The sequence below is a fragment of the Hoplias malabaricus genome, chromosome 8 (assembly GCF_029633855.1).
Source record: "Hoplias malabaricus isolate fHopMal1 chromosome 8, fHopMal1.hap1, whole genome shotgun sequence".
NCBI classification, from domain to species: domain Eukaryota; kingdom Metazoa; phylum Chordata; class Actinopteri; order Characiformes; family Erythrinidae; genus Hoplias; species Hoplias malabaricus.
The window spans coordinates 36,152,395-36,165,215 of NC_089807.1; the positions used below are offsets into that span (position 1 = coordinate 36,152,395).

The window sequence follows — 12,821 nt, forward strand, 5'->3', positions numbered from 1 at the left end:
CGTCCACCTGCTGAATGAGGCAGAAAACTTTTCCTGTTTTTGTTTTTCCAAAAGAGAAAATACCCAACTCAGTAGGATATTTTATGAGGAGCTTAGAATATGCGTTTGCACTTGAAGCCATTCATCCATTTTGTGTTACACATCATGTGTTTGCATTTGAAACAATCATGTCTGTATATGTTTTTATTCCAATTGCATTCAGTGTGTAATGGACCTAAACAGATATTCATTTTGGCCAGTTCCAGAATTTATTTCAAATACTGGAGCTTATAATACTGCTTTGAGAGTAGATAAGTCAGCACATGAGGTCTGCACACAGCACTTCTTCTTTAGCAGAACCATTTATCCTTCTGACTCTCAGTCCCCTGAAAGCTTGTCTGTGTGAGTGTAAGCACATCCTCAGCAGCTGTTCTGGAGCTTCAACCTGCCTCAGAACTGCAGTCTATAGGAGTGTTGGTATTTTTAGAATTAGTCCTGTTTGTATGCGTTTGTTAAAGATGAACTGAGCACTAGTAATTTATACGCATACACCTGTGGGCAAATGCTCTTAGACACAAAGCAGAGCAAAATTGGCTGACTACCATCATCCAGAATAAAGCTCTATATTGACCCATCACTGTAACCAAACACTGACAGTGTGCAAATACATTTTCAGTGCATCTTAAAACAAAAAACAATATTTAGGCCAATGCACAGTTCGGTAAGTCCAGCCAAGTCCAGCCAAATCGACTTCATTGTCATTACTCTTTATGACTTGTAGAATTTGGCATGAAATATGGTTCTTCAGATTTCAACACACAACTGTAGAACATAAAACAGGGACTGTATATAGTAAAGATACGCCACATTGTGAAACAAGTATAGAATATGCAGTAAATAACAAGGGAGTAACAAATATGGAAATTCAGTACAGACGATATTATACATGTTCATATCTGCTTATGCCTATATACCCATTTCTAAAATACAGAGCTATAACGTAACCCAGATTAACGTCATAGACAAATGTAGCATTTATTCGATTAATATTTCTGATTTCAACCATCTCTGTGGAAACAATAAAATGAAAGGAGTCTCCTGAGAAAGGTATTTTCACATTTAATTTGATAACTGGTCCTTGATTTTTTCACAGCTTTAAACTCTTTTAAAGACTTTAAATGAACAATTCAGATACAATACATACTCAAAAATAAATAAATAAATAAATTCAGTCTTCTTCCTGGATTTAATACATATGTCAGGAATTTTCTGTATTATATAAATAATAATATTGGTAAAAATCAATACATCAGCCCAATGCTTTTTAAAAAATAAACTAAATCAATTATCTGTTGAGGGTGGCACGGTGGTGCAGCAGGTAGTGTCGCAGTCACACAGCTCCAGGGACCTGGAGGTTGTGGGTTCGATTCCCGGTGACTGTCTGTGAGGAGTTGGTGTGTTCTCCCTGTGTCGGCGTGGGTTTCCTCCGGGTGCTCCGGTTTCCTCCCACAGTCAAAAAACACACGTTGGTAGGTGGATTGGCGACTCAAAAGTGTCCGTAGGTGTGAGTGTGTGTGTTGCCCTGTGAAGGACTGGCGCCCCCTCCAAGGTGTATTCCCGCCTTGCGCCCAATGATTCCAGGTACGCTCTGGACCCACTGTGACCATGAATTGGATAAGCGGTTACAGATAATGAATGAATGAATGAATGAATTATCTGTTGATACCAATCAACTGAATAACCAATAAACATACAGGAAATAAATACATAGGAGAAGGACACTACCTCCTAAATGGACAAAGGCAGCAAGATAAAATACAGATACAAAGATAGTTAAAACAGTAACTCCAGTCTGAGGATAGTGTCCTGAAGTAAAGAACGTAAAGAGCTAGTTCCTGCAGAAACTTTCCTTTTTCCGCATGCAGCCATTTTATTTTTGACAGCAAGGCCTGGAATGTTGATAAAGCTGCACGACTGAGTTATATTTCACTTCATGTTTACACCATGTCTGTACCAGCTCCAGGTGAATATTGAGGCAGGAATACATTTACATCAAAGATTAGCTGGGAGATTCAAAACAATCCTACTGGCTCTTGTTTTAGTCCTGCTGCAATCGGTTCCTGTCGAGCCGAGCGTTCTCCAGCACATCTGTAGATTTCAGTCACAGTGGGGAAGCATCATGCTTGTACCACCCGAAGATGCAAAATGATAGGTATCACGACCAGGCATGTAATTTATGATTCGCTAGACTGAGTCATATTATCTAGACTCGGTTTTCTTCGCATTTACCTGGCAAGAATGGAAGACTTTCAGATTTAAGGTGATCTTAATTACATGTTGTAATGCCTTGTAATTAGGTGGAATGCATATTTCCACACTGCTTCACAAAACATTACTGTTTGATTTTCTATGCTTTATTATTACTTCATATTTGTTCTTCCAAACGTTCTTCAAAATCTTCTTCCGAACAACGTCATAGAAGAGCTACTTTTGGATCTGTAAAGTACCATGGTTCCATAAGATCAATTTTCATGAGAATCATGAGTACATTTTTAACTGAGTAATAGCCCACTCTAATGGTAAATGTCATTGATGTATTGATTTTATGCTAAACATATCAAGGCCCTAGTATTCCTACACATCAGTATAACTGAATGTGTTATGAGTTGTGATATCTCACAGTTTATTCTATCCAATACAGATGAAACAGGGCTGTTGAGCTTTGCTGGTTGAACATGAAGCAGGAATATATTATGACTTAAAAAACAGTTACCTATGATACATTTTAGGACATCCTCAGACCACAGTGTTAAGTTTCAGACATCAGGCAGATGTCAGATTTGACTGGGTTTGCTCAACATTAGCCTCTTTATTCACTCAGATTTTTTCACAGCTTTAAACTGTTTTAAAGACTTTAACAATTCATTCATTCATTCATCCATTAAGTCATTCATTCATTCATTCATTCATTCATTATCTGTAACCCCTTATCCAATTCAGGGTCACGGAAATGAACAATTCAGATACAATATATACTTCTAGGATTCATGTTTCATGTTTGAGTTAAATGTTGAGAACAAACTCTGTGTACAAGTACAGTGGCTAAAAAAAGTGTTTCTAATTATAATTCTAAGAAAATCAAATGATCTTTATTTAAAACTACTGGAAGAACATTGGTTTCTATTATTATTATTATTATTATTATTATTATTATTATTATTATTATTATTTTAAACTACTATTTGTAGTAGTATTAGCAGTAGTAGTAGTAATATTATCTTTTTTTATCATAATAACAACAACAACAACAACAACAACACTTTTTCTTCCCATAGTTTTAAGACTGTTCTTAACTCCGAAGCAGACACAGGAAAGTTGAAGCAGTTTTCCTTTATTCTTACTTAACTAATATAGAGTAGAGTATGTTAACGCTGATATTTTCCATTTTATGCTGATATAAAAATGTCCTGATTGAGACATAATGATCTTACGTAACGCACTTCTGCCTGATTTTGCTGCCTTGCTGTTCTCCTCTGCCTGCTGTCTGCCCGACACTAAGCCACAGAAGTGGCTGCTTTGCTTCTGATACAGTTTTGCAACAAAAACAGATTTCAGTCAAAACAAGATGCATAATTTATGTGTAAAGTCAGAGCAGTGAAGTTTTCATGCCTGTGTGTGTCTCTCTCCCTGAGCTTAACTAAGCAGCACATGGGCAGAGAGTGAGGACAAAATTCACTTTCCCTTCACCATTTCTCCCTATGAGCCTCATGATCAGTTCAAATCACATCCACATCCTATTCCAATCCAGGCTCTTAAACCCTTTGAAGTCAGTTATTCCCAGTGAGAACAAAAGTGTGACATAATTTAACCTTAATTATTTCTCACTCGTAGCTCTTTGAAGTGGAGAATTTTCTTTAAAGTGTATGTTGAAATCTTTCATTCAAAATCACATCAGGATTTGTTAAAAAGGAAGATATTCTTATTAGGAATTTAATTTAATGCATTTTCTTATCTTTTCTTTATTGATCTGTTAATTCATATAGAAGGAGGATAGTCACCCTCATCACTGACTGAACCCTTAGGATATGGGTATAGTATGTGTACAGTAAAGCAAAATTAGTGTTTGATACTTATGATTTTTGGTCTTGGTCATTTTGTAGAGACTTCTATTCAGTGATCTCTGAGCCAAGCGATAGGGCGAGTGATTGACATTCAAAAAAGAGCCCAAAGCTGCCCACTGATACTGTAGATGTACCCTGTAGCAGTCAGAGCGGCATGTACCTCTTTTTACACATTGAGAATAAATAAAAAGTAGGAAACACTTGTCATTATGTCATATTTGTGGAGGGCTCTGGCACACTTAGACACACTCACTTCAGCACCTTTTGAAACTTATCCTGGAAGACACACTCGGCTTTTAAAACAACAGAGCGCTTTGCTCGTGGACTGACATAAAAGGAAATTTAAAGCACTCAGACTCGAGACAGGAAAATGTCAGTGAAGTGAAAGTTCCTCTGCCTCTGAGAAGATGGGGAAATAAAGCAAATACTCGTCTTGTGTCTCAGCAGACAATTTCTTTCTCGCTTTTTACTCCATGAGGTAACACCTTGCGCTTCCTCAATATAAGACAAATACAGCCATAACATTAAAACGTCCTCCTATGCAATGTCATTCACTGTGTATAAACAGAAACCATGCCCTACACACTATGTAGTGCGTTATTTTGTGGGGTCGCCATTTTGTAGTAGTGTATAACCCATAAAGCATCTGTTCACTTGTGGATAGTGGATACCCATAATCCATTGTGTTGTTTGGTTAAAACCAGCATGGGGTAGTGTCCAAAATCGTTCATCACCCTCCTGAATTAAGTTCCCTATAATTGTGCACTATATAGTGTGTAATATACGGAATAGTGTATAGGGAGCCATTTTGCACACATGAGTTATCTATGTATTATTATTACCTCCACTGACCACTGAGGTGCATTTTCTGTCAGTCTGTTCCTCTGCATACTTTGTTAGCCATATTTCACCCTGTTCTTAAATGATCAGAGCCCCCATAGGACCACCACAGAGTGCTGCAGTAACAGGGGTGTTCTTGCATGTTGCGCTAGCATGGGTGGATCAGACACTGATGTGCTTCTGGAGTTTGTAAACACTGTTCCCATTCACTGGAGACACCTTGGATCACCTTGTAGATGTAGCTCATCTGCACAGTTTGTGTGGATGGACTACAGTCTGTTTTTGCAGAACTACAAAGTCAGTGGAGCTGATACAATGCACACTGAGTGTAAAAACAAGGTGGTAAGTTTTATGTTATGGCTAATTGATGTTCATAGAGAGAGAAGCTCTAATATTCTTTATTATTTATTTATCAGGCCCTATCCATAATAATCACCAGGAGGTAAATGTGCCAGTTTTCTCCAACTGTACTCATTACAATAAAATTTACCACATTAACCCAGTCATCAATTATTACTACACTGTAACTACACTTTACAGTACTGTTTAAATGTAATTACATAGTTCTATATTAAATCAAGGTTCTTTTATTCCTTTCTACAAAAGAAGACTGTGCAAACAGAAACAACTCCATCAATTCAAACCATAATGAAATACAATAAAAGGCAGCTGATTATCCAACATAACTTCTGAAAGGAAGTGTATTAATAATATCTCATTTGCACATTCTTTGCTACAGTAAGAGCTTCTGTTTTAACAAGAAGACTTTACAACATTTTGGAATGTTTCTGTGATTACTCGATGCCACAGGAGCGTTAGTGAGGTCACAAACTTACGTTAGGTGTTTAGTTCTTGATCACAAATGCCACTCCAAATCATCCCTGAATTAGATTGGATTCCAGTGTTAATGAATGGGTGCATTTTGGTGCAGCAGGTAGTGTCACTGTCACACAGCTCCAGTTGTTGGTTCGAGCTCTGGGTGACTGTCTGTGAGGTGTGTTCTCCCAATGTCTGCGTGGGTTTCTTCTGGGTTTCATATTGGTAGATGGATTGGCGACTCAAAAGTGTCCATATGTGTGAGTGTGTGTCGCACTTTGAAGGACTTTGGCCTCACTCCTACCTTGCACTCAGTGATTTCAGGTAGGCTCCGGACCCACCGTGACCCTGGACTGGATAAGTGGTTACAGACAATGAGTGAATGAATGGTAATGAACGATTATCCATCACTTCAGAGAATGTGGTTCCAATGCTCCACAATCACTGTTCATTGTTAGCTTACATTTCTGTGTGCCAACCTCTCTTGATCACTTAGAAATAAACTGTTGTGTTTCATGCTGGGTTTATGAGAGTGATGCATGTAAATGACACCAGGTTGAAATGACACCAGATAGTTTTTGGGCTCTTTTGGTATTTTATGGTAATTTGGGTAATATTAAAAATTACAATTGTCTTTTTATTCAACATAAAATCGCATAATTAAGTAGCTTCAAAATGGCAAGCAATAATTTGCTCAACACTGTATTCATTAGGAGCTGCATCAACAAAAATGTCCATGTGCCTGGATTTGTTCTGTTCTTTGGTATAATATTATATCCAAATATATATGATTTATTTTTAATGAAGTGACAATTGTCATTTTAATGCTATGCAAAAATTACCATAAAACGACAAGGTAGAGTAATGTTTGAATTTTATTATTACAATTATACATTACACAAAAGTGCTTTAAAACTTATTCATATACACTTTACTGTATACAACCACTAGTATTTGGGTCATTTTTGATTGGCCAAAGCGTCACAGTCCTTGATAAAAGTGTACGGGTTGCCCTTGCTTTTTTTGATGCTTGAAAATGACAGTAAAATGACTATAAAGTGCTGTAGAGTATAATACATACATTGAGAGTACTTTGCTGATTCATGAGCAGCCAGTTAAGTACTGCTTTAACAGGTCACGTTTGAGCCCTTGTAGCATAAGCTCTTAAATAACACTAACAAAGATTTACAGTGAAATACTTGTATAATAAGTGTCTTCTGACCTTCTTTTGAAGTGGTGCGTGGTGGAAATGAAGTGATTGGGTCACTTTTTACTGACATCGCATCAGTTATCAGTTAGTGTTAATCAGAAATGAAGAGGCTGCAGGGGTGTGGAACATAGATCAAACATCTGTGAAAACCCCTGCCATCAGAGCCCTTCAGACCCTGAGTACAAGCTCCAGCCAAAGGTAATCAACATGAGAAGGTAATTCAGGCTGCAATAATTATGAGCTTTCTGAAGAATAGTTACTGATGACCTTCAGCAATCAGAGCTACTCGGGAAGCTGGAAACAGATATATCCTTCTTATTCCTCCTCCCCAGAGAGAATTTAATATGAGAGGAGTTTGCAGCACTTTATTGCTCTTCAATAGCTCTCAACAGTGACTTTTTTTTGTTTTTGGTTTGAGCGTATTATTCGGCATGAAATGATCACTGCACAATTTCCCAGCACTATATCACAGTGTTTTATCATGTGTTTTTTAAAATCAAATATTTTTGCGCTGTTTGTTTGCAGACATCACTCGTTTGTTCATGAGTAATGAAACCTAATGTTCAACTCACTTTCTAAACTATGATGACTGGAAATGACTCAGCAAAAATGATGGTGCTTTTCATCAGCGTATTCAGCATATGTGCTGAAATTCAGTTTATCAAACTGCCCTGAGAAAAGAGTCATCTCTCCAGCGTGACAAATGGTCAGGGCCACCATACCTTTTTCTCATTCCTGCACGACCAGAAACAGAGTGATCTGACCAAAAATGTTTCTCATTTCCAGGAAGAAGAGCTGAGGAAAAGTGGGGAGGCGAAATATGCCCATTTGAGCAATGATCTCCATGTTTTAATTGAAGTCTTTGCACCACCTGGAGAGGCCTATTCCCGCATGAGCCATGCCTTGGAGGAGATTAAGAAATTCCTGGTTCCTGTAAGTTCATTCAGACCTTTTTTTTTCATTTACTCTTAACTCCTGTAGGGGAAGAGCGAGCTGAACATGAGCTTCACTTTGCTCCACTTTTCTGATTAAGTCTCCAACTCTAGCTCAGCCACTACTTTCGATTTGCTAATTGAAAAACCGTTTGGGTGGTTAAGCATGTGGTTAAGCACGGCATGAGGAAGAGACATGTGAAGTCAGTGCGTAGTATAGACAGAGCTTGCTTGGACATTTTTTAATTTTATTTTATTTTTAATGTAGTTTTTGAGAAATATACTTTGTGTTGTGTTCCATTCTTGTCACCCTTAGATGTTGTAACAAGCTTGCAATACAAATTTGTGTTTCTGAAATTATAACACCTTTGATATACACTCAAACTGATGATTAAATGCGACGTTCACAATTGTAATCAAAGAACACTTTATACAATCCAGAAGATCCTCACCATTTAGTAGTTCTCCAGTCTGTTTTTGTGCTGGAAACCTGTCTAATGTCTTTTACGAAGCCCCAGTGTCTGAAAATGAAAAAAAGCCCAAACAAACTGTAAGCACATTAGACCGGTTTCCAGCCCGTAAACAGACTGTAGAGCTCGTAAATGGCAAGGAAACACCTTCTGATTGATTACAATCATGAATGTTGTCTTTAAGTGCTTTTTTTTTACTGCCAAGACTTTTGGTGGTTTGCCAAGTTAAGAGTCCGAATCTGTCTGTATCTTTTAGCATTAAGCTTGTTCTTACAGTTATTGCATTGGACCTTCCTTTTCCTTATGCAAGAGGATTATCTCATATATACAGTACCAGTTAAAGTTTGGACACGTCTTCTCATTAGTCATTGATGGAATAGGGCTATTCACTGTATAGAGCAGTGTACCAGCCCCTACCTCTGCACAACCAAAGTTACAGTCTCAAACACATTAAGAAGGCGAGCAGTTCTACAAATTAAATCTTGACGAGGCCACAGCTGTTCACTGAAAACCGTTCCAAGTGACGACCTCATGAAGCTGATTGAGAGAACGCAGAGAGTGTGCCAAACTGTCATTAAAGCTAAAAAGTATAAAACATATTCTGCTTTGTTTAACAATTTTTTTGTTTACTACATAATTCCATATGTGTTCCTTCTTTAATGTCTTCCATATTCATTTACAATGTAGAAGATAATAGAAAAACAAATAAAAACCATTGAATGAGAAGATGTCCAAACTTTTGACTGGTACTGTACATTCACAATACGTGGATATGGCCCAAAAAAAGGAAACCCTCACTGAGTGGGTGTGTCCAAACATTTGACTGATACTGTATATAATCTCCTTAGAAATATTAACTGAATATGAATTAATTGTAGTTAATGGCCAAGAAATGAAAAGTAGCCTCTGGTGTTTGATGTTTGTAACAAGATTTGGTTCCAAGTACATTCTGGTCCATTCCTTGTGGTCCACCCTTCACAAAATGCTCATGTATATGGCATATATAAATATATAATGAGTCCTAGTGGGAAGGTTTTGATTTGACAGTCACAATATTTACTAATGTCTGTAATTTTTCATAAGCACCAGTGACCACTGTTTATTATTCACTTTCCACTGAGATTTTTATTTTCTTCATAAGACATTTCCATATATTGCCGGAGTTTGGCACGGATTTGCAAAGAGTGGAGAAAAAGCACCTCTCAGCATTTCTTTCCATGTAGGGCCCTAACAAGAAGCGTAATGTATTCAAACGTTAATAAGCAATGGAGAATGGGGGAGGGGGAAGCCCTGTGAGGCACTTTCTTTCCTTCAGCCTGGAGCATTTACCAATAATTAATGTACCTACTGTATATGTGTGCATGGTCTAGACTGTAAATATGGGCGCTACTGAGTGAGGTTTTGGCCTCAGGGAGAAAGACATTCAGAGAGGGAGAGACTCTCATGCTGCTTTACCTGTCATGCCCTGGGCTTTACTGCATAGCCTTAGCCTCAGCATCCTCAGCAGCACTGCACTGGACCTGGCCTCACCTCTTAGAGCATTGTGTCGGATTCCCTCTTTTCACCGCCTTCGCTATAGACTGGACATTTATTTCAAACAGATGGGGACACTCTAAGGTCCAAAGGCTTGACACGTCAAACACTTGTAATGTCTTCCCATTCCCTTTTTCCTGTTTTTCTTTTTTTTCTTTCTTTTTTTTTAATTCAGTGTGCTTACGACACACTGAATTTACATTTCACCGCTTATATTTTGTAAGGTCATGACCATAAAAGCATATGGACGATATTAAAACAAAATCAGCGGAATTTACATGATGATGTGGCTGGTGGCCAAACTGGACTAAGCAACTAAGCATACAGGGCTAAGACTTGGATTACATTATTGCTGAGACCCAAGAATGTAAACCACAGGTTGCCACTGTGAAACCTGTGCAGTTCTGGCTTATTTAATAAATAATGATTCCACCCTCAAACTAAAGCAATCAGCTTTATATCAGCTGTTAGACTCTTGTTGGAAGGTTTCAGTGAGGTTTTGATTGCATCCCGCGTTGAGAACATTAGTGAGATCAGGTACTAATTTTTTTAACCCCAAATTATTAATTGGTGCTTGTTCATTACTAGAGGCGGCACGGTGGCACAGCAGGTAGGGTCGCAGTAACACAGCTCAAGGGACCTGGAGGTTGTGGGTTCGATTCCCGCTCCGGGTGACTGTCTGTGAGGAGTTGGTGTGTTCTCCCTGTGTTCGTGTGGGTTTCCTCCCACAGTCTAAAAAAATACCCCACACGTTGGTAGGTGGATTAGTGACTCAAAAGTGTCCGTAGGTGAGAATGTGCGAGTGTGTGTCTGTGTGTGTGTGTTGCCCTGGCTGGACTGGCGCCACCTCCAGGGTGTATTCCCGCCTTGTGCCCAATGATTCCAGGTAGGCTCTGGACCCACCTTCACCCTGAATTAGATAAGAAGTTAGAGATAATGAATGAATGAATGTTCATTACTAAAAATGCAGTTCACAATGCTCCACAGCCTGGTACCGAAGAGTATTTATGGTGCTTTTCCACCATCTGACTCTACACGACTCGACTCGACACAGCTTGGCTCACTTAAACCTTGTCGCTTTTCCAATGGCAGGGCTCCCCCGCGAAATGGAGTCGACAATGTTGCAAAACCCCAACTCTAGGAATCACTGGCTTTGAAAACCACAACAACGACAGCTGTAAATTTAGCCGCTGCATACTCATCGTGCATTGTGTTGTTCTTGTATTTTGGACTAAACATGGCTCCGTGCCCCAGTTCTCACAGATCAGTTTTACTTGATCAGAACACCTCGAGGTTACGTTACGAGCTGCTGTTGTGAGTAAGATCAAAATCAATGTGAAAGCTGCTGTAACTTAATAGACTTAACAAGTGGCAGTTTGTGCTGGATTTGAATGAGCTCTGCATTTCGTGGTGATAGACACGTCTCTCTGGCCAATCAGCGCTCAGCAGGATTTACACATCACCATTTAGTACCTACTTGGCACGGTTGGAAACCCAAGGGAGCATGGACTGAAAACCTACACAGTTTCAGGGACCAGGGACCATATTTGGCCAATGGAAAAGCAAAAGAGCTGTGCTGAGTCGTGTAGAGTCATGTAGGTTCCATGCAGTAAAAAAGTACCATTATACTCCTCTTGCCCATGGTTGGCATTGGGTGTGATGACCTTATGCACATATAGAGGGTATGTGGTGATGTGGCAAAACACTCAGCTGCATTTACTACACACTTTTTTGAGGGTTCTTCATTCAAGATGGTGGTTGCGTATAGAATAATGTGCACTAAAAAACATTAGCATGCTTAAAGAATTTTTTGTCATCATGAACGTTGTCCACAGGTAAATAAACAATGTATATCATTGCTGTCCAAAGGAAAACATGTATCTTCAAAATGTAACTTCATAGAACTTTCTTCTTCTTTCTTCTTCTTAACTTTCATTATATTTAAAAATTAAATATAAATTTAAACGATTTTATTCCATGTTTGGAGCATTTCTATTGTTCCATTCATCGTGAATTTTTCACACAATGTGAATGATAGATAGTGTTCAAAGAATTCAGCAAACAGTAAACTCAAAATTCTACATAAAATGGAAATACATGTTTTTCTTGCACATTGAAAACTTGAAGAGCTGCATCTTAAAATTGCCTTAGATCATCATTCCCAATGTCAAGTGTTCACTGGAAGGGTACGAAGCGCCTTGGGGTCTAAAGGATTGTCACAGTTGAACGTTGAATGTAATGAAGCATAACCCAGTATCATTGAAATGAGTAGAAGGAGAGTTGTTTGTGATCCAGAACTAATCATCTAACATCGGGGCCTGACCTCACGGCAGAATATCATCAAACCCTTACAGCAATGTTCTACTGTCTTTTGAAAAAAAAGGCTTTCTATAGATGTTTAGCTGTTAATACAGTGGGGGGAGACAGTTCCTATTAAGGTGCAGTGCAGGATAAGCAGGTGTCCACAAGCTTTTGATCATAGGGTAGGTCTAATTATAATTTTGCTGCTTAATATTGCCATTATGATTAAAATGTGATTATTTTCTATAAATAAAGCCGAAGTGCTAGTTCATAAGCTCTGCATTATTAAGTTCTGTTTCCCCATGGAAATCTTAAGGCAGCGTTGAACAGTGTTGGATAATTAACACTGCGACTCTTGTGATTTTAATATTGCACTTTTTCAAATTTGGATTCAAGTATAAAATATTAATCGTTTAGCTTTACTATACATTAGTGTGGCTGCTGCCACTGCAGCTGCATTTAACTCATTTAGAGGATCATATTTCTGAACAGACTGATACAAAATACAGTTACTGCAGTAGACTGCTAACCCTAACGATTAAGGGAGAATCCCATTTCTAATTTTAACCCCTACCTACCCCTTGTTTTCAGGTGTCATCTTACACCTTGAAACTGAGAT

The 12,821-nt window shown here is 38.4% G+C and overlaps 1 protein-coding gene across 5 annotated transcripts in view; it reads left to right on the plus strand.

Moving 5' to 3' along the window:
* Window positions 1-12,821, plus strand: part of khdrbs2 (KH domain containing, RNA binding, signal transduction associated 2) — a 142,218-nt gene that overhangs the window by 54,235 nt on the left and 75,162 nt on the right. For all 5 annotated transcript variants that reach the window (XM_066680006.1, XM_066680003.1, XM_066680004.1 and 2 more), the window contains exon 4: window positions 7,753-7,899. In XM_066680006.1, coding sequence (XP_066536103.1) covers window positions 7,753-7,899 — 147 coding nt within the window. The remainder of the gene's footprint in view (window positions 1-7,752; window positions 7,900-12,821) is intronic.